This window comes from Micropterus salmoides, unplaced genomic scaffold, assembly GCF_014851395.1.
Source record: "Micropterus salmoides isolate LMB-PRFRI ecotype aquatic unplaced genomic scaffold, ASM1485139v1 Ms_hic_scaffold_8, whole genome shotgun sequence".
Lineage (NCBI taxonomy): Eukaryota > Metazoa > Chordata > Actinopteri > Centrarchiformes > Centrarchidae > Micropterus > Micropterus salmoides.
Genome location: NW_024044570.1, coordinates 32,125,492 through 32,148,447, shown reverse-complemented (window position 1 = coordinate 32,148,447; position 22,956 = coordinate 32,125,492). Strand labels below are relative to the sequence as shown.

Below are 22,956 nucleotides of genomic sequence, written 5' to 3'. Positions count from 1 at the left end.
TGCCCATTTGAAAACCAGCACTGTTTCTAATAAAGCCAGCTAGACGTGCCCTTGCCCTCTGCTGTCACTTCTTTCTCCCTGCCAACATTTTCAAGCTGTAAAACTGGCCAATTTTGCAAGCAACTACAGTTAACCATTTTGTTGAATGATGCATCACATTAAATACTGGTACGTGCTAATTTCATGCTGTTTGACAATCCCTGCCACTGCTGAAGCCAATATATTTGCCCATCAACAATGCCTCAAAACACTGCCGACATATCATGGCTTTTAAAGCTCAGGACTATATTATGTGTTGATATTGCTGGTGCTGTCTTTCAGTAGGCTGATCCAGATTGCCAAATAATAGTCTACATTATCTGATAGAAGAGGATGAGTACTGAGGAGTGTGTGTGTGTGTGTGTGTGTGTGTGTGTGTGTGTGTGTGTGTGTGTGTGTGTGTGTGTGTGGCAGGGGGTAGATGAAAGTGGACTAGAGCTTAGAGACACTGAGTCACTCCCAGTGCAGGCTCACAAACAACTGGATAAAAATAGAAAAGGCAGGGAGATGAAGACAGAAGACAGACAGACAGACAGACAGACAGACAGCGAGATGAAGAGAGGCAGGTGGACATACAGAGAGGCGGGCAGGCACGACAGGAAGACCAACAGACAGGTCCCGCCTGACAGGTTGGCAGAAAATCAATCAACTTAAACCTAGGGAGTAATCAGATGGGGGAGATGGAGGAAGGGAGCAATATGAGAAATGTAAATATTGACAGAGGAGGGCAGGAGTGATTATTTCAGGGAGAGAAGAGAGACAGAGAAGATGAAGAAGAAATAGAAATAGACTCCGTTCATAAGGAATATAGGAGAGGTTGGACGAATTTCACATAGAGCAACAGATTAGAAAGATCATTTGACTGCATTGCTATGTCGCAGTGAAAAGGAAAATAATAATTTATTCTGGATTAATTTTCCATTTCCATGTTTGTGTGACAGAGAGTGTGCATGAGTGTGTGTGTGTGTGTGTGTGTGTGTGTGTGTAATAACCTCTCTAAGTAAACACTGTCTGACTACTCAACAGGTTATTTCTATTCCCACGCTGACTGCATTAGTCACGTCTCTCTGATCGTCTCTAGCACCATTCCGATGAGTCCTTGAAAGGTGAATGAGCAGCAGGAAAAAATTATGAATACTGTAGAAAATTGTAATCTGATGACACACTCAACAATAGGACATCTGCACATGTGAAGAGCCAACACTGTGGCGAAATTAAAATGTAAAGATTACATTATCTTATTAGCATCAGATAGACAAGCTCTTTTTCTCAGTGTAATGAAGCAGATAGCCACTTGTGGTCTTCTAATTTACATCAAGAGCGTACAGACCTGTTGGTAGTTGGTAGTGAGTATACTGAATGTAAAATTGGTATATTATAAGCAAAGCAAGCTAAAGCGCTGAAAACCATTTCTGCAAATGTTCTGTACTAGTGTTTTACTTCTGCTGAGACAACTCTAGATTTAGATACAAAATGAACTGCTTATGACTTTTATTTACTAGCCACTGATGTGTTTACTAACCCATTACCTTTACTTACTAGCCACTGACATGTGTTTACTAGCCAATGACCTTTATTTACTAGCCACTGACATGTGTTTATTAGCCCATAAACTTTATTTACTAGCCACTGATGTGTTTACTAGCCCATTACCTTTACTTACTAGCCACTGACATGTGTTTACTAGCCCATTACCTTTACTTACTAGCCACTGACATGTGTTTACTTGCCAATGACCTTTATTTACTAGCCACTGACATGTGTTTAGTAGCCCATGACCTAAATTTACTAGCCACTGACATGTGTTTATTAGCCCATAAACTTTATTTACTAGCCACTGACATGTGTTTACTAGCCAATGACCTTTATTTACTAGCCACTGACAAGTGTTTATTAGCCCACTTTATTAACTAGCCACTGACATGTGTTTCTTAACCCATAAACTTTATTTACTAGCCACTGACATGTGTTTATTAGCCCACTTTATTTACTAGCCACTGACATGTGTTTCTTAACCCATAAACTTTATTTACTAGCCACTGACATGTGTTTCTTAACCCATAAACTTTATTTACTAGCCACTGACATGTGTTTACTTGCCAATGACCTTTATTTACTAGCCACTGACAAGTGTTTATTAGCCCACTTTATTTACTAGCCACTGACATGTGTTTCTTAACCCATAAACTTTATTTACTAGCCACTGACAAGTGTTTATTAGCCCACTTTATTTACTAGCCACTGACATGTGTTTCTTAACCCATAAACTTTATTTACTAGCCACTGACATGTGTTTCTTAACCCATAAACTTTATTTACTAGCCACTGACATGTGTTTACTTGCCAATGACCTTTATTTACTAGCCACTGACAAGTGTTTATTAGCCCACTTTATTTACTAGCCACTGACATGTGTTTCTTAACCCATAAACTTTATTTACTAGCCATTGACATGTGTTTCTTAACCCATAAACTTTATTTACTAGCCACTGACATGTGTTTACTTGCCAATGACCTTTATTTACTAGCCACTGACAAGTGTTTATTAGCCCACTTTATTTACTAGCCACTGATGTGTTTACTAGCCCATTACCTTTACTTACTAGCCACTGACATGTGTTTACTTGCCAATGACCTTTATTTACTAGGCACTGACATGTGTTTACTTTCCAATGACCTTAATTTACTAGGCACTGACAAGTGTTTATTAGCCCATAAACTTTATTTGCTAGCCACTGACCTTTATTTACTAGCCACTGACAAGTGTTTATTAGCCCATAAACTTTATTTACTAGCCACTGACCTTTATTTACTAGCCACTGACAAGTGTTTATTAGCCCATAAACTTTATTTACTAGCCACTGACAAGTGTTTATTAGCCCATAAACTTTATTTACTAGCCACTGACCTTTATTTACTAGACACTGACATGTGTTTACTTGCCAATGAACTTTATTTACTAGCCAATGATCTTTATTTACTAGCCACTGACATGTGTTTACTTGCCAATGACCTTTATTAACTGGGTACTGACATGTGTTTACTAGCCAATGAACTTTATTTACTAGCCAATGACATTTATTTACAAGCCACTGACATGTGTTTACTAGCCAATGAACTTTATTTACTAGCCAATGACCTTTATTTACTGCGTACTGACATGTGTTTACTAGCCAATGAACTTTATTTATTAGCCTATGACCTTTATTTACTAACCAATGACCTTTATTTACTAGCCACTGACCTTTATTTATTAGCCAGTGACCTTTATTTACTAGCTACTGAAATGTGTTCACTAGCCGTTGGACGTTATTTACTAGCCGCTGACATACGTTTACTAGACCATTACCTTTATTTACTAGCCACTGATTTGTGTTTTATCAGCCACTGATCTATGTTTACTAGCCCCTGGCGTGTAGTTACTTCTCAACCATTCTTATGAATTCCTAACATGTTCACTAGTCACTGACCTGTGGTTACTGGCTGTTGACGTGTAGTTACAAGCCGGTGAGTTGTGCTATTAGCCACTAACCTGTGGTTACTATAGCTGAATCTGTAAGAAACACTGACCTGTGCATAGGCTGTGGAGTCGTTCAGGGCTCTCTGCAGGGCGTGGCTCAGTCCTTTAGAGAGGTTCTGTTTCAGGATCAGGTCCAGGCGGTTCCTACGCAGCTCAATGGACAGAACTGTAAAGGAAATAATTATAAAAAGTCTGACTCAATGACTGTCCACTATGTATTTGAATTTAGCTTGCTAACATTCTCACTTTGACCATACCGATTGCCTCAAATAATAATACAATGCAATACAATATGATTTAATTAGGATAGATAAGGACCTATGGACACAGGATTTTAGACTTTGGCAAGGGTGTCACTTTATATTGAAAAGTGGTGGGGACATAGGGGCTCAGATTAGGGGTGTGAAGAGAGACTTAGCTCGCGAGACATCTCCTTATGTAATATTAGGTTCACGAGAACGAGACTAAAAAGATCCTTAAACAGTGTTTTAAAGATATCCTCCATGCTGAGATACATGAGCTGGTGGTCTGGGGGGACGTCCCCCAGGAAATTTTGATCATTAAACACTTCATTTCCTTCTGGTGAAAGTCTCTGCACCAATTTATGGTGGAAATGTTTTTATTTATGTAAAGGGAAAGGTAGCACATGACATTTCAAAATATATAAATATAATTGCAGGCATTCTGTATAGCTTCCAGATCTGTTTCTCCAGTAAATCAACTCTTCTCATGTAATATCATCCCTGCTGAGGCAACACAAAAATTATTTAGTCTTCCCTCTTTTTTTGTAGTTGTCACAGGGAGAGCATGGAAAACTTGGCCAAATAGAAACTGTGTCAAGAAGTATTTAAAGTTACTAATTGCTGCATGCACGTGTTTGGGTCATTTCATAATCAGTAGCTTGTTTTTTTTAGTTTAAGGTACTTTTTTGGACAATGCACATTTGTTTCTTCTATATTTTAATTGCATTGCATGTTTTCTTAATGTGCAAATAAACCTTTCTAACTGGCACATGTCCCCATCGTGCCCAGTGTAAATGACACCTATGGTCTTTGGTTAAATGTCTCCTCACTTATCACTTTGCCTACCCCAGTAAAGACCTTAGTAATATATTATCACATCTCTGGTAAATGTAATCAAAGGCTACAGTCTCTCACTTCCTATTAATGATAGAGTGTACACTCAAGGAGAATGTGCCCTTGCTTTTGTGCAAGTTTTAATTAATTTGTGTGCATGTAATTACTTCTTGTACAAATAATAGGTACACTGTGCCTGGGCTTCTGAAATGGCATTTTACGTGTATTCATCATTACTTGTAATAATGTTTCCAGAAGAATGGTTAATGTCTGCCTTTACATAATATTGAGTATGTTGCAGTACCTGAAGTAACAGCAAATTGTTGTTATGGAGAAAGCCCTGATCTTTTAGCCATTCATCCTACTCCTTTTACTCTCTGTTCTTTATCTCCCTCCCATGTCTAAAATGATTAAGATTACTCCAGGTTAATCCTAATGATTAGTCTCGTACCTGTTCTGACCCAGTTCTTCTCGGTCACATTGCATGGTAGAGGACTTTCCTCTGCACTGGTACTGGACGGAGGCTCTGTGGTCGTGGTGGGAGGCGGTGTGGTTTGGACCGGGATGAACACAGTGGTAGCAGGTACCTTTGTTGTTGTGGTTGTAGTGGTAGTAGTAGTGGTGGTGGCAGTAGTAGTAGTTGCAGGTGTAGTAGTGGTTGGAGGAGTAGTGGTGGTGGTTGGGGGGCCTGTAGTAGTGGTGGTAGTAGTGGCAGGTGTGGTTGTAGTGCTGGTTGAAGGCTGAGTTGTAGCCGCTGTTGTCATTTTGAGGCTTGTGATTGGCTGAGTGGTTGTTGCAGTAGTGGTATTGCGTGGTACTGTTACAGCTCTCCCAGTGGTCACCGTCTGTGTCATCATATCAACAGAGGTCACAGTAAGAGTGGTCGTTGAGGGCGTCATCGTGGTTACTGTCGTCAGCTGAAGGCTGTCATTGGTCACAGTGTCCTGGCTTGTGCTGTTAGAAACGGTAGTGGATCCCAGTGGTGTTTGTGTTCTAGCCGTGGTGGATAACGGTAAAGCCGAGGTGGTGGTGGTGGGTGATAGAGATGTGTTTATGGTGGTGGTTGATGTGGTTGCGTGCCGTGAGGTGTTTGTGGTGCGCACAGGTACGGTAGTGTTCCATTGGTGGGTGGAGAAAGGGCTGGTGACGTTGGCAGGAAGTGTGACGTCGTGGTCGCCCACTGTGGACAGTAGCGACTCGGGGACAGTGGGGAGATCCCAGGCTGGCAGGCTGCTCACTGACTCTTCTGCAGGGAGGAAAACAATTGGAAGTCAACGTGAAAATAGATCTAATGATATTCTCATGTTTTTTATTTGTCAACTAATCCCCTGAAAAGACCAAAACCAACAATGAATTGATCCTATTAACAAGTACTGTTTGTGAAGCCTGATATAGAATATTTTTCTGTGTCTACTGTCCAAAGCTACTAAAAAGACATCAATGAGCTACACTGTTGGGGAGACATGTTCCTTTATCACCATGAACACACACACTAGTTTATTTTGAGTAAATCCCACAAACACCATCCTTCTGCCACAGATACACACAAGAGTAAATGTGTATTAACCAACAGCTAAAAAGAGATTTTGGTCTAATTGTTTTGGTCTTTTTATGGCATTTGTTAACAATAAGAGAGTTTTAGAATATTGCCAGCCATATCCTTCAATATATATGACATGAGACTATATGATAGAGCCATATGCTCAGAAAAGGATCTAGCAATGAGGTGGAAAAATAGCAATGTTGTATTGTCTGAACTTAATTTAACCCTGCACCCTGTTCCCATCTAGACCTGGCTATGACATGGATCCCTAAAGTTTGGATTGGATTTGGATTTTTTAAAAAGTGTCAGTGCAGTCAAGATGCAAAGATCGCATCGCCTAGTTATTCTCTACCTTGACACAGATGCATTTTATCTCTTAACAACAAAATGTAAAGCAGTGCATCTTAAATACACTTAAAGCAATGATGAAAAGGGAGCCAAACATAAAGAAAGTCATGCAAATGAAACAGTTGGTAGGTTAATTGAATAGAGGGTTTCTCGTGAATGAGTAACAAGAACGATGAGGAGGTTATTGTCAATTTAAAATACATGAAGGGATGAAGTGAGCGGTAGTTTCAGTTTTGCATATGAGACAGAAATCTAATTTCAATTTGTAAACCAGAGAAGTATTGTAATGTCGGGGGTTCATATAATCCATCTAAATCCTCTCTAGACAACATACTGACATGAGACACTGTCGATGAGACGTTTAAAGGAGGCTGGAGTGAACAAGAGGGATGCAATCAATTCTGTCAGAGTAAGAGAGATCCAGTTCTCTCTTCTCCTCCCCTCACATCAGCACACGAGGACGTATTGTATTGCGAGTGTATTGATCTGATAGGAAATACTGGGCTATGGGACTTTAGCTTCTGTTCATTCTTTTTCAGCTGGAAGCTGAAATATATGTGGAGGAATTACCTTGTAGATGATGTCACTGTTATTGGGATGATGGCGTTGCAGGAAGTGGGGAGACATGAAGAAAGTGGAATGGGACAGGACATGGTGTTGAGGATGCAGAAGAAGACAAAGACAATGATGAGGATGAGGATGAGGATGAGGATGATGATGATGATGATGATGCAATATGATAAAGGTGGTGACAAAATGATGATGCGGGCGATGAGATGATGATCATGTTTGTTTAGGCTATGATGATAGCTGAAAATTACATTGTGATGATAATGGTTAAGACGAAAAAGACGTCAAATGTGTTGGCTAAAATTAAGACAGACTTCACTACTGTAGCTAGCTAGCTAAATAACTCAGTAACAACTGTGAGTTGGTTGAGAACTTTATGTCTACCTGCCAGATGACTTTTAAATCTTTCTTGCTGACTTGTTTTAAATGAGAACCCTGTAAAATGTCTAAATACGTATGTGATAGCTGCACATGATATTGTGCTAAAAGCCTGAGGCTAAAGCTGCATGAAACAGGTAAAAAGTCAACATCCTAACATATGTCACATCACACCAATCCTTGCTGCCTTGCACTGGTTACCTGATTTTGCTGCACGTTTTTCAAGCTCTGAACGGTTAGACTTTGTTACTTGGTTTTGAATAGTGCCATACAAAAAAATCTAATTAAAATATTATTGTAATTGGCAGAGAATGATCGGTTCTCTGGTTTGAGAATGACTGACCAATCGCTGTTTGGGGGAGGTGTTAAGTCAAAGATTAATTACACTGTGAAAATGTTAAAATGACATTAATTGTCATTATGGCAATGTCATTAAACAACCCTGCGCCATACCCAAACTGGAGCTGCTGTTGCTGTTGGAAGAGTTGCTGTTGACAACAACCAGAGAGACATTGTGTGGTCCTGCTGTCTGACTGTCTCTGTTATTGGCTGGAGAGGAGGACGAGGAAGAGGAGGAGGAAGGCAAAGAGGATGCTTTTGTTGTAGACGAGGAGGAGGAGGAGGAAGGCAAAGAGGATGCTTTTGTTGTAGAGGAGGAGGAGGCCTTGGATGACGATGAAGAGGAGATTTTGGTCCAAGCAGCTTTAGACAGGAGTCCTAAAGGTTTTCCTAATGCTGGTGCCTGCAGCTCTGCCATCTCTGCCAGCATGGTGGGGACTGATGAGAAGCCTGTCTGCTCTCTTTGGCCCTCTCCACGCGTCTGCAGCCTCTGCTGCCCCAGCCAGGCAGTAGGGTCCCTGGGCATGCTTGGCAGGTCACCCGCCTCCGCATCCACCGGCCTCCATTCAGCACCGACTTCAGCCCAGGCGCCGGTTCCCGTCATAATCCCAGCCTCTGCAAAGACTTTGCCACCCGCCAGAGCACGTGCTCCTGCTTCTGTTTCAATCCAAACCGCTGTTCTGGCCTCAGCAAACACTTTACCCTTAGGCAAAGCTCCGGGTCCAGCTCCAGGACCGGCGTCAGTGCCATCCATTGCATCTTTGTCCTTAGCCCCAGCTCTGTCTCCAGTCCCGGGGGTGGCTGAAAGGTTGGAGGGTGAAGCGGGGTCGAGAGGCAAGACAGCCTGTCTCATTGACTCATAGTGACCTCCCTCAGCTGTAGGAAACAATAGGGAGATGGAGGGAGGGGTAGATGAAAGAAAAAGCAGAAACAGTTTTTAATGAGTTCTGGGTAGCAGAAACATTGTGATTGTCTTTGACTCCTCTGTCCTACAGTTTCAGTTCTTTGTTCAACTCATCTATCATGTGCCCTTACACGTACACACAAACATACACACACAGACACACACACACACACACACACACACACACACGCACGCACACATACACACACACAGCTGAAGTCCTCATAATGCCGCCACAACTGTCCCGCTGCCAGGCGATTTAAAACTGCTCTGCCTGCACTCACACACACTCATCGTGAGAGCATACACACTTCTCCTCTACTCTCTGGCAAATGCACACATACACATTATTTTTCTTTCTCTCCTCTGTCTCGCACACACATATCCAAAGGGATTTAGACCCTCTAAAACTGAGATTGTGGAAAAATAGTAATAATGTCTAAAGTAGGTCACTTATGTTTTTAGAGGATAAAGCATAGGGAATTAATTTAGATGTTCCAGAGTGCATAAATTAGGACACACACACACACACACACACACACCCTAATCAGCTGTGATTTCACAGATACTAATCTGATCTGTTAGGTTAGCCATGCGAGCCTATGAATTTATTATTCCTAGAACATACAAACCACTCAGGCTCAGGCTGAGCTCATAGCTCAGACCAATACTGATGAGACTGAAATATATTTTCTAAGCAAAGTTTGGTGTGAGTTAATTTATTATAATTAACGACAGTATTATGCAGTCATTTGTGTTTTACTTTTTTTTTTATTCGACACCAAATGATTCAGATACATGAAAATGGAACACCAAAGATAGCATCCAGTCTAAGCATTTAGCCTTTGTCTCCATGCAGTGAACTGTCTTCATCTTCTCTGTTGCCTCAACAAAGCCTGAAGGTTTGGCAGACTGAGGCGATTATCCTGCCTAATACATTCAATCTCAAAGGCACCTTGCTTTAGTGGAATTGAAAGATGAGAAAAAACAAGGCTGACCGTCTGACTGGATCGCTGGCTGCCTCCACTGGGTGACACAGTTTATTGCATCTGCTCATTTGTTCTGAAGTAGAAAGGTTTTGCTTTGGCTTCACTCCAGGTTGTCGTTCAGTTTCTTCTGTTCTCAACGTAAAATATCATAAGAGGGAAGCGAGTGCCAGGCAGAGTAGTAGAGTTATTTAAGCGCACACTCATTTCAGCATGCAAATGTGTTAAATGTGCATGTGTGTCGCACACTTCCCACACTCCCCATGTCTCTGTGGAGGACTGGTTAATTAAAAGACAGTGATACTGAGCAAGAGAGGCTTTACAGAACCAGCTCTGTGCTTAGCTGCTGTATATCCTCTGGGCACCTGCTATAAAGCATTTCAACCACCCTGCTATTAACCACCACCACTGAGCAATCTGTTCATTGTTATAGGATGTCATTTCATAAATGTCATTAAAAGAGGAGATTAATCCAGTGACAATCTATATGTCAACTTCTTCATGGTCTATGTTGTCTGTTAGTGACAACATCCAGAGCTCCATTAGTCAGTTTAAAAGAGGAGAAAACGACAAAGCCTGAAACGGCAGGGACAATTACTTTGACAACACAGGGTGAGTACTGTCACAACTTCTTGTTAAACTTACTTAAAGGCCATATTTCTTTTTGCAGCAGTTCCTCTCGTCTAGATCCACTTCAGCTTGTCAGCATCATAGGTGTCATTTACACTGGGGACGCTGGGGACATGTCCCCACCACTTTTCAACACAAAGTGATGCCCTTGGTCAGCATGTACTGTTTCTTTGCATTGTTGGTAGTGTGAAAGGGAATAAATGCTGATGCAACTACTGTGCATATCAATTAACTAACAATACCAAGCTTTGAGAAAAGGGACATGTGTGTGGATACCTATTAGGAATCATTTATTTTGACTGGAGTAATGGAAGGATGAATGGATAGATGGAGGAATGAATGAATGGATCGGTGGATGGTTTAATGGATGGAAGGACTGTACCATTTTGAGTGTTTTCTCCTCCAACAGCTAGCCACCTGCTCTGGCTGAGAGCAACATATGTGACTCTACCATCAGACCTCTGACAAAACGCTAGGAAAGAAGAACCTCCACTGAGAACAAATATGGACAGGATGGATGGATGGATGGATGGATGGATGGGTGGTTGGTTGGTAGAACAGAAAGTGTGGATTAAAGATGGATAAATGTGGCTCAGAGCAGAATTGCTTAATCTATTTGGACAAAACAAACAGGACATTTTTGCCTATTTCCGTGTGAGAACATTCATCCAATAGCAGATTATGAGAATCGTCACATGGATATGGTTCACAAAGCACTACTGGCCATTTACAAGACTTTAGACAAACACAGTCATGTTGTGTATTGACCATAGTGCCTCGCCAGCTGGCATTCTGTCCACTGATGCCCTGCTGAATCTCTGGAGATGCCAGCACAACCCTGTAAAGCCTTGCCAGGTCACTACAAGCTTACTCCCCATTCAGATTAGCTGATCGCAGGTGCCTGTGATTATATAGTGGTAAATGTCTATGGTCTGTGGTCTGTGGTCTATGGCCATGGCATTGCCCTCCTGTCTAGTGTACTTGGAGCTGTGGGCCAAGTAGAGTCAGGGTGGCAGAGATCCATGCTGCCACCCTGACTGTGAGCAGGACAGGTGGTTAGGAAGTGTGAGAAAGGTACTGAGCCAACTGGTTCTCAGCTCTGAAGCTCAGAGGGAAAAGTGAGGAGGGAGAGCATGATTAGCTGAACCTGCCAACAAGCCAACTGTTGGCAAGTTTTCATTACAGTTATTATTAAACAGGCCAGATGAAAAATAATATGTCTTAATCTCCGTCTTAGAGCTGTGCTGGGCACGATTCTCTACAAAACTACACCAGAGTTTCTTGTCTAATTTATTAGATTTGGCTGCAGTACAGAGTAGTGTCACATGATTCACAATAATGAAGACACTGTAGAATCACCTCATTAGTTCAAGCAAAATGGTGTTGTTGGTAATGGTGGCAGAAAACCTTCCAGCCTCATGTGAAAAAAAACAAAATAACACAATGTGCTGAAAGCTGCACACTAACAATGCCTGAACCTCCTGCAAAATATTTTTCACAATCTCCATTCATTTATGTTACAGAGAAGAAAGTGTGTACAGATAGATGGCATCATATTATTAGTGAAAGTTTGTTAAACTTTCAGGAATTCAGTTAACAGCAATACCCAAATAGCACTTTGGGCTGCAAAAGTTGCTACGCATAGCTTCATGTCTTATCTAAAAGCTACACAAGGAAACTTTGTGAGACGGCAGCCTCAAAGAAGAAGCTGATTGATTTGAAATTCCAGTTTCAATGTCTGTCATGTGAGTAGCTGTGGTAAACTGCACAAGGCACACTCTTCTCTACTAACCTGTCCAGAGGGGCATACTCCTCTGAGGATAATTTCACGTTTCTCTCACAGTAAAATGTGCCCCTTTCTGTGTGTGACTACACTCAACAAAAAATGTGTCTATTTGAAAGTGATTTAGCTCCACAAGTACATGCAAATATTGGAAAGTTAACTGCTCAAAGCACAGCTGATGCCGTACTGCCTCACAGAAAGATAGCCTGACATACCATTAGCATACACAATTGTTATGGCTGCCAACTGCATACTATGTTTTTCATATACTTTATTGATACCTGAGGGGAAATTTGTTCTCTGCATTTAACCCAGCAGTTAGGGCTTCAGGAACCTTGCTAAAGGGCACCTACGGCAGTGGTCCGTGCTGGACTTGAAACAGCAATCTTCAGGTAGCGCATCCAGCTGACAGAGCAACATGGTCATCCCACTGAGTCATGTTCCAAACAAGTCGAGGCCAGTATTCCTTCCTTGGTTAACCAACTCCAAAACATTTGGAGTAAGCTAAAGTACTTATTTTTGTTTAGCTTATTAACTCAACTTTTATCACTAGCCATAATTACAGTAGTCTCTCTTTCAAGCGGGGCAGTTATGATACAGATGTCTTAGCTTTTGTACTGGAAATGGCTACCTATATGGGTTACTATGGGAGGCTTATGAGAGCGGTTCAGGCTGAACCATACAGTAAATATGAAAAACCAAAACAATTAACTAAAATAGAGGCTAAAATTTGTGAGTAAGCCCAGCTCTACAAATACTATGTGCAGCTATTTGACCTATTGAATATTAAGAAAACTATTGTTTGATCAAGAAGACAAAGCAGGCAGATGTAATGTTTGAAAGGCTAGGCAAATAAAGGTCATAGTTTCATACCATGTGTGTATGGAGTCATTCTTTTTTCATTGCCAATGCATTTAAATAACTGACTTTTTTAACCCTTAAAACTTAAAGCCTTTGTGATTAGAGTTGGAGTGCTGGTAGCAAAGCTCTGATATGGTCAATGTAGTACGAGACTCAGTGGGAGTAAGAATGGTCCCAAGCCAGTAGGTCTTGTCCAACTGAGTGGCCATCCAACAGGATGGACATGTAACCATTTCCTGGAACTATTCAGGGCATCCATCTGTCTGTGTGGAGGCGAGAAAAGAAAACGGTTTGGATGGATTGTCAAACGGATGGTTGGTCAGGGAAACAGATCAATGGATGATAATGCAAGGAGAATCAGTAATCTAAGTCTTGTCTATACTAAATAAATAGGCCGAGGTGTTTTTCAAGTTCATTAGTGTAGTCTTTAGTGGGTTATGAGTTTCCATATTTGCTTTCAGATCAGTATGAACGGGACTGTTGCTTTGACAGGCTCTGACAGCACCAAAGTACCATCTATTTGTGTGAGGAAGGGCACAAAGTATCAGTCAGGATCGATGGATAGATGGAAGACGTGACAACATAAGGCAAGTCGTGTCCAAGTGTGACATCATCATAATTTATCTCCATATGTAACACAAGCATTGTAGCAGCAATCTGAATGTTGTTATTCTCTGGAGGGGAAATAGTGAGTAGAGGTAAGGGAAAATGTAATGCTCAGAAGAACTGCCAAAAGTGAGAAAAATCTGCCTGACGACAACAGCTACCCAATGTGTGAAGTGACTGCAACAGAACATAGCAAATAAACAGAGAATATGAAGAAGCAGTACATTTTTGCAGGTTTAATAGTTAACTTTAAGATTATGCTAGTTGACATTTTTCTCATGATTGCTTTTTATTCACATCCACAAAGCCTAGCCAAGGTTCGGTTACCATAATCTGGTCACAGCCAATTTATCCATTTCACACACATAGTGGATGGATGGATGGATGGATGGATGGATGGAACAGCTGTTGCTTGATGGTGAAGCACCTCGGTTTCTGTAAGTTGCATCATCAATTCAGTTGAAAGGGACACACACACTCTGGGGTGAGGGAGGCTTTTGCAGTTTCCACCAAACTAATATGTATGTTGTCAGCGTCTTCAAGTGATGTAGTGCTTGAAAGGGGAAAGCTAGTGCACAGTGGGGTGAGAAACAGGAGCTCAGGCATAGAGGAATAAAAATACTATATATTTGATGAGAGGAAGTTCTTAGTGCAGTTTACTAGTCTAGTCTATTCACTAATGAAGCATAACACGTAAATATTTCTACATTTACTTGTTATGAGGAGTCAAACACCTCAGATGCTGAAACCCTACTATTTCTTTACATTGGCTTAAAACAAAAGACTTCAACCTATCATCTTCTACTTCACTTGACGTGGTTTCTCCTGGGACATCACAGAGAGTTGCTTTAAGTCTGACATGACAGTTGGCCTGGGGTTGCCTGACTTGATATCAGAAAGCCAGATGTGAGACTAAGGTGTCAATTTGAGTGCAGTAAAATGTAAATGTAAATAAAATACTCTGTATATCACTAGCATTATTACATGTATGCACGCTATCCTATCTGCAAAGTTATACTGTCACAACATGCAGCTAAAGAGGATGAATTCAGACTGATGCACATTTGTTTACAGAAAAAAGTTAGACATTAACGCCAACCTACTCCAAGTAGCAATGAAATACATTATGAGCGTATACAGTGCAACAGAAGAAACAGAATACTTAACTTATTAAATCAACTTTACTTAGTATTGAAGACATTTCAGGAGAATCACTAAGGCAATACTGCTCTGTCTGTTAGGAATTTCTAGCTAGCTTGAAATATTGCAGTTCTTTGTCTGTTGTTAGGAAAAGTACAATGGAGTCAGTAGCTGCAACATGCCATCATTGTTTTGGTTGTTTCTTTTTTAATGTTTAAAAAGTATGGTTTTCATTTACTTGTTTTAAGGTTTACATCCATGGTCTACATATCCAACGCATTCTCATCTCAATGCGTCATAACTGACGCTTTCAGCCAGCGTGACAAAGCGTAAGGATTTTTTACGCTAAAGGTACCCTTCAGCATCAGTATGAAACGCACTCGTTTGCTACGTTGCAGCAACACAAGGGAGGCAAACCCTAGCTGTTAGCACATCGGCCATGAGGCTTAGCCGGTCGACATGCATAAAGTCAGTGACTTAGGTTTAGGTACTAATATTTCTGATGGTTATGGTAAGGGTAGGGGCTTCGAGGGGCTGTCAACACCTTTATCAAGACGCACCCGGTGCGTCTCACACAGATGCTAAAGGGTACCTTTGGCGTCAAATAACTAAATTTTGTCACTTTTTCTGAGAGCGTTGGTATTGGACGCCCTGAGATGAGAACGGGCTATCACAATTACAGAATTAATGCTTAAAATTTTTTTACACATCATAAACATAAACATTCCACTGAGCTCAACTTGATGCCACGTAAGACTGATAGGAACAATCACTGAAACATTTTACTATAAGTTCATTTGCAAAACTATTCCTGACATGGAAGAAATGTTTCTGATAAAATCTACTTAATGCTGTAAAATCAGAAATAGCTATTTTTATGCACTCTGTTTTAAAGTTGAATCATTTAATCCTTATTTTACCCCCCTTCAACAGGCCATCGACACACTGTACCATGAGACTGAGTAGGTTTTTGCTTTTGTGTGTGTGTGTGTGTGTGTGTGTGTGGTCTTTCGACTGGTGGAGGGAGCACAAAAAGTCACAGAATGCCAAGCTGAAATGTCATTTTTCACAGCTGCTTAAGCTGAACATTTTCAGTGTTTGGGTCAATTCAGTCCCAAACATAAAATAATTGCTGTGTCAAGCTCTGTGTCGTCCAGTTTGTATTGACTGGAAATTAATAGAAGGACAGAAAAAGTAAGGGAAAAATGCCTCTCAGGTTTTAGACATGTTTCACAGTGAACAAATTAAGAACCTAGGAGCCTTTTGAACCATCCATGTTCAGCTTCTACTTCAGGACACTTTCAGTGTAACAAGGCTTTGATAACCTAATGTCCTTCAAATCAAAGAGAAAAGAGAAAAAAAGGAGAAGAGACATCTTATAATATGCTAATTCTCAGAGTAGCATATACCTATTTTATGCCTAAATGCATTAAAGAAACTTAATAGAGTTGCTTTCAATATAAGATGTCAACCTCATACACCAAAACAACAAACCAATGCCAGGACGATCATTAGATGAAAAGAAACAGAGACTGAACTTGTTTGAAGTAACAATAAATGAACAGCCTTGTTCAGCTCGACAGCAGGGCTGCTTCTGATGCTGGGTCTCCACAGCAACCACAGGGATGCTGTCACCAGGGTAACCATTACCATAGATAAAGAAGACGACAGAGAGCTCTATGCTTACGTGACGTCTGTCCTGCCTGACGTGCATCGCCCTGAAATACTGCTGTAACGTCAGGGAGCAGTAATAAGGCGCTACAGTGTTATCAAGATAAACACATTATCAATTTCACACAACAACTTTCAACTTTGCAGGTGAGCAGAGCACAAAATTAATTCATGTTATTTAATAAATACGTAAAAACAGCTATCGTCTCTGGCTTCCAGAGGATCACATGGAGTACAGATATCAGATAAAGACCAACCTATAGTGGAATCAGTGCCCTGCATTTACACAGCTTATGGTGAGAGGCAGCCATTATTATTAATGGCAGGATGAAAACGCTTAACACACTTTGGCACCATTTCAAAGATAAATAATAAATGGTCCAGTAAATTGTTTATTAATCTGTCATGATAACATTCTGATCACTGGGGAATAATGAGGATTAGTTGGCTTCATGAACAAGTAACACAACAGAAACTAAAACAAAATGTCTGCTGTCATGTGAATGTATTTCCTTCCAAGAGAATTATTCATTAAAATGTTATATTGCAGTTATAGCGGACATATGCTATTAACAAGGGTCAGTGGAGATGAAAACAAAGCAAATAATAGATTAGTTGGTTTGCCCCCCTACCGATTGACCTACATCAAAATACCCAACCCTCCACGCGCTATATAGCAAATTACACTTTTTCCACACATGGATTTTTAATTGCCACAGGGGTTCAGCAAACTGAATCTGAATACTGAAAAAGTTATATAACAAAAAATTAAACACTGAAAGTAAGATATCACTATTTTTATGTCCTGAGATGTGAACTTTAAAGCAGATTCTTGACTTGACGAAATGCTCTGCTATGGTGAAGACCATCAACAACATAATAAAACATATGGACTACGCCACGGCAACTCATGGCAAAGTGGATTATGGGGCTCAAAATTTCAAAGTATTTCAGAGGAGGGGTAATATGACGAACAATGTTAATAAAAAATTTCAATTCAATTTAATAGAATATCAATAACTATCATGATGAATGTCAAATAATTAAGTTTAAAAGCTGCTCCTGAGTGAAAACTGAAGAAACCAGGTTATTTGTGGCTTTTCTTTATGTTCAGAACAAACACGATGCCAAACAGTGGATCACTTAACAAACAAAAGGTAGAACATTAAAAAAGATTTTTTTCAACAAATATGCATGGGTAAAATTAAGTAAAATCTTCTTTCTGTGCTTGGAGTAACAAACACCAAACGTCATAAAGGACTTCACATGAAAAACACATCCTAGACATTGTACATCGCTGTGGTCAATGCCTTGATCTAGACCACAGGGCCATACAATGAATATAGAAACGTACTAAATCAGTTGCTCAGGTACACTTGATTTTCCTTGAATGAACCTGAAGTAATTCACTGTAGAAAAGTCACACATGAAAACCTTTTGAGTTGTTTCAAGGGCATCCTACCAGCTCTGTATGTCGTCATCTTCTCTCATACTGTTATGTCAACAAACCACCTAGAATATATTCCAGTTCAGTCCTTGATTTTGTTTGAACACAGCATGGTCACATACATCTATTCATTGGCCATCAAAAGCAAAAAAAAAAACAACAGAAAAAAAAGTATGTTTTGGCAATCAGATGTCCTTATCTTAAAATAAACTAATGTCTACTACAGTCTGCTTCCTTGATTTCAGTTGTTGTTAATCTATGTATAACAAGGCAGTGGGTCTCACAGTACATTGCAGATACAATGACCCCTGTGATCATTAGGAAGGTAAGGCTTTATATAAGAAGATGTTGGACATTGATCAGAAAGAAAAACTGACACAGAAGTGTGCCTCAAGGGAAGCTCAACAAAATACAAAATGCAGTTCAAGTGATTTAGGTCTCCTTAACGTGGAACCGCACTGTTGGTGGTCAAAATAAATACAGGTGTCAAACAGTTAGTGGCAGATTATTATCACACTGCATTCCAGAAATGTCAGAAAATTGGAGGTAAAGTAATAATAATATTGCCTTGTAGGCGGCTGCAAGCTGCCAGGTGCCTAACAGGAAGCAAAATAATACAGGGCAGTCTGTTGGGACATCTATTATTGCTTGGTTGGTATCTAGCTCCCTGGCTTTGCTTCTTATCAGGCATCTGGCATTGTCTGGCATTTCTTTAGGCTGCCTGGCTGCTGCCTGCTCCTGCTTGGCTCCAGGGGAGGCTTTAACATGTTCTGCTGCCTATTAGACTGATTATATTGTTAAGAAACCTGTAGATCATGGGCCATGAATTAGATAGGGACCACAGGGACTTTCCTCTGATCGGTAGCTATGTGTCGCTGCTGTCTCTGTGCCCCCCTCGCTTGGAGACACCTTAGTTCTGTTTGGTGCTTCCCACTGAAGCAGCTGGGAGCGGCACTTTATCAGAGTTGTTGAAAGTTAACATTTGTATGGATCTGTAGTGAGATTTATGCCTAGTCAGAATGGTTTACACTTGTCTCAAACAGGGTTCTATGTCTGTCAGTAGGTCTGAAGTGGATACTACCACACCAGTAGAGCAATAATGTAAGCTAACGTACAGCAGAGTAGGATAATACGGCAAATATAGGGGAATATTCTCAAAATATTACAACTTTATTCTTTAAATATCAGAGAACACAGATATGTGGGATCAATTTTTAATGTGCAGAAAGCTTTCAACATGAGCAGAAAACTTGATGAAACACAAGAGCTATTAAAGTCCAGGAGTTTATAACTATAACTATAACTGTATTAAAAAGAATTAATTTATCATTGCCGTGAACAGGTGCCACAAGCACATTTAAAGAGGTTACTTCCCCGAACAAAGGACACAAAAGAGGGGGAAGCCTAAATCATGCCTGCATTTGTGTTGGCTCAGCCGAGGTAGTGATGTTAACTAAGAAAAGTTGATTTACAGGTGAAAATACATAACTGAAAGCAATACAGAATACCTGAGAGCCTTACTGCATTATATTCTACACTGAACAAAATTAGACTTTCTCTGGACCCCCCTGGACCCACCCAATACAGTGAAACTGCACATTTTCAAGTGGCCTTTTATTGTGGCCAGCCTAAGGCACACCTGTGCAATACCCATGCTGTCTGATCAGCATCTTGATATGCCACACCTGTGAGGTCGATGGATTATCTCGGCATAGGAGAAGCGCTCACTAACACAGATTTTGACAGATTTGTGAACAATATTTGAGAGAAATAGGCCTTTTGTGTTCATAGAGAAAGTCTTAGATCTTTGAGTTTAGCTCATGATAAATAGGGGCAAAAACAAAAGTGTTGCGTTTATAATTTTGTTCAGTGTGTTATATATTTATATTTTGCCACCTGTATTCAGTCTTTCCCTTTACATAGTGAAATTTTTTCCATCATAAATTGCAGCATGCAGGAAATGAAGTGTTTAACACTAAATATGTGTCCCCTCCAATGTTGAAACGAAACCTACGCCCTTGCTGTAGTTACTCCGTTAGTTCGTTGCTTGGCTGAAGGGATCAACATTCTTGGTGCCGTGTGTTCATCACCAGGGGTTGGCTTACTGCAGAGGGAGACATGGCCAGCTTACAAAAGCCTGTTGGGTAGATAGGCACTTGTTGCTGTTCCTGCTTCTATTGAAGGCTGATAAGAGTTAGATTAGATAGATGAATTAGTAGTTTTCAGAAGGTGATGTCACATTTATTTACTGCAGTAAAGACATCTTTCCACAATGATCACTACAATCTCAACTTAAATCTGAGAATGATTTAAGTTTTGTTTTAAAATGTATATCAATTTAGTTCATTAAAACACAACAGTGTACATTTAGCTTTAGCAGTCACTTTGGCCTAGCTTTTAAAACCTAACTGAGCGCCAATGGAATAGGTCCACATGCAGGGAACAACAAATATGTGCTTTGGTGAGGTTTTGTGCATTTACTTGATTATAATGAAAAGAAAATTCCTGTCTCTGACACGTTAAACGTGGCGTAGCAGTAGCACAAGTAGAGGTCAGTGACTTGACCCAGTAATGTCAGTTACATAACAACATCTAGGTTTTATTAGCCGAGCCCTGGAGTGGTTGAATTAAGCAAGATGTGTGTTTATTAACTTATGAATTTAACTTTCTATATGTAAGAGAAAGTGTAACTTCTTTCATAAAGAACCTAGGCTTGTTTTAAAGGTATACCAAATAAGAGACAATTACTACATCATTCAACAACCTTGTTGAGCGTCATAATATTAGTCTAAAGACTGCTAGACTTCCTGGTTGCTATTCTTCTATTTCTTTTTAAGTTTCAAATTTTACTACTTCTGATTTTGATTTTAACCTTGTACTCCTTATTTCTTATATTAATGTGTATATTGTGTTTTTGGATACACAATTGTGTATACTCTTTGTTAATTTGTGAATATTGTATTTTTGGAAAGTACTTTGGGTCAACTCCTGTTGTATTTAAATGTGCTATATAAATAAAGGACTTGACTTTACTAATCCAAACAACAGCATATGTAATTTTATGGTCATTGTGACAGCAAATAAGGACAGACGAACGATGCGAACCAGTAATCAAAATGAAACCAGAGTAGCTGTGAACAACCTGAATGTCTAAGGGGAGTTTACCTGAAGGAGTCCCTTGGATGATTGTGTAGGCACACACCCTCTACACACACTTTTACCCACAGAGAGGTTCAGTAAGTGGAAAAGGCACTTTACAACACCAACACACACAAAGTAGGTAAAATATCAGTAAGGCAATACGTATGCAGTCATGCAATAATTAAGTCACACACAGGCAGGCAAAGGCAGCATGGCACCTCATCTGTGCTGCTCTGTCACAGGGTCCCGTGTGACTGGCTAACACAGTCATGTGACAGCTCTGGGGCACTGGGTAGGTCAGCCAGTCTAGCATAAACAGAACTGGGGAGACATCCTGGGCTGCTGTGACGTGCACGTACACACGCACATGAGCAGAAGGACCTTTATTGCCGCGTGTACGCCCAACACGCACACACATAAACTCACAAAAGCCAGCAGACTTTTATTCTAAGGCGTAGAAGAAGATTCCAGCACAGGCACTCACAAACACTCAGACAGACGCACATTTTCTGTGGCAAAAATAGACGGATACTGGCACACACGCTCTATCTCCACTTTCTCCCTTTATACACAGATATAAACAGACACGTACACAAAACACCACTCTATCTCCACTTATTCCGCTGTCTGTCCTTTGTCACACACACACAATGTACATACACCAGAGTGGCGTCACGGCCACAGCAGCGCAGCGATGGCTATATAAAGATCCATGTTTACCAAGACTTAGAAAGCAACCATCCAGTAGCGTAGACAGACATAAAGACAAAAAACAAACCTTGACTGTAAGGATTAAAATATGTTTCAAATTGTGCTGATATAAGTCTGATATACTTCTCAAAAAAATTGTTTGTATTACGTTAAAAGCTTTCAGGAGACTACAGAGATGACATGCAGAGAGAGTAGGGCATGTGGCACAAGGCAAATGTAGGTATTTCAAGAAGCGTATTGATTGATAGGCAGTAACAACAACAATTCTAGGAAGCTACTATGGAAAAAGATGGAAGCTTGAACATATTTGTTAGCAACATCTTCAATCTCCAGCAGGGATGGAGATTAGTTGTATTCATGTACAGACAAGAGCAGACTGAGGCTGTGAAGCAGAGAGGCGACAGATTCTGCATCCATTGCGAAACAGTTCTCAACACCCCCCCAGCTGGCTGAAGCAAAAGCTGTAGCTGTGTTCAGCAACCTCCCATCTGGCCAGTGTTGTAGTGCTGTGGGACGGAGGTACTGTCTGATGATGACCCCCTGAAACACTGGTCGATGCTGAACCAACTGCGTCACACACAGTAGAGAGGATATTCACCATAACAGCTGATTATCTGTTTTTAATCTACTTTTTTTTTTTTTGACAGCTTCTCAGGCATTTTGTGTGTCATTGTTGATATCTGATACACAGCATTAAAAGCACCGCAGATGGAAACATATAATTGACCGTACACACTACACTGCCTGTTGCATTATAGATATTCAAAATAAAGAAGTTAAATAAGCAATTAAACACATCCTTGCTCACTCTCAGCAGTTTAACTGTAACAGCCTTACTTGGTCTGGTATGACCAGTAGCTTATGGTAGCAAATACACAGATATTACTCTTTTACTAACATTATTGAGTCACTTTGCTGACTTGATTAAACATTTAACTTGTGCTACTGTTACACCATGTCTTCGCATTGACTAACATCCCATCACCCGGCAGTGGTCCTGGTCTCCATTCCATGGACCCAGTCGATGCTGTTCAGAAAAAGTTGCATAGTCTCCCTTCAAGTGGAATAGGGCCTACGCTTTTCTTTTTTTTTTTTTACATGAGTTCACACCCTTTCTTAGAGCGCTGATATTTCTGTCGACATTGTTTTGTGTAATATTTTACTATACAGTTCAGTGTTTCCCCTAGGATGGAGTTGTAGCAGCGGAGGTGAAGCAAAAAAGATTTTTGTGCGCGTAGTCCGTATTATGTCTGAATATAAAAC

The 22,956-nt window shown here is 40.4% G+C and overlaps 1 protein-coding gene across 4 annotated transcripts in view; it reads right to left on the bottom strand.

Moving 5' to 3' along the window:
- LOC119894352 (UPF0606 protein KIAA1549L-like) overlaps positions 1–22,956 on the bottom strand; it is a 112,430-nt gene that overhangs the window by 65,257 nt on the left and 24,217 nt on the right. For all 4 annotated transcript variants that reach the window (XM_038707052.1, XM_038707054.1, XM_038707056.1 and 1 more), the window contains exons 2-4: positions 7,928–8,689; positions 5,087–5,881; positions 3,610–3,725 (exon numbers count right to left, since the gene is read on the bottom strand). In XM_038707052.1, the coding sequence (XP_038562980.1) occupies positions 3,610–3,725; positions 5,087–5,881; positions 7,928–8,689 (1,673 nt within the window). The remainder of the gene's footprint in view (positions 1–3,609; positions 3,726–5,086; positions 5,882–7,927; positions 8,690–22,956) is intronic.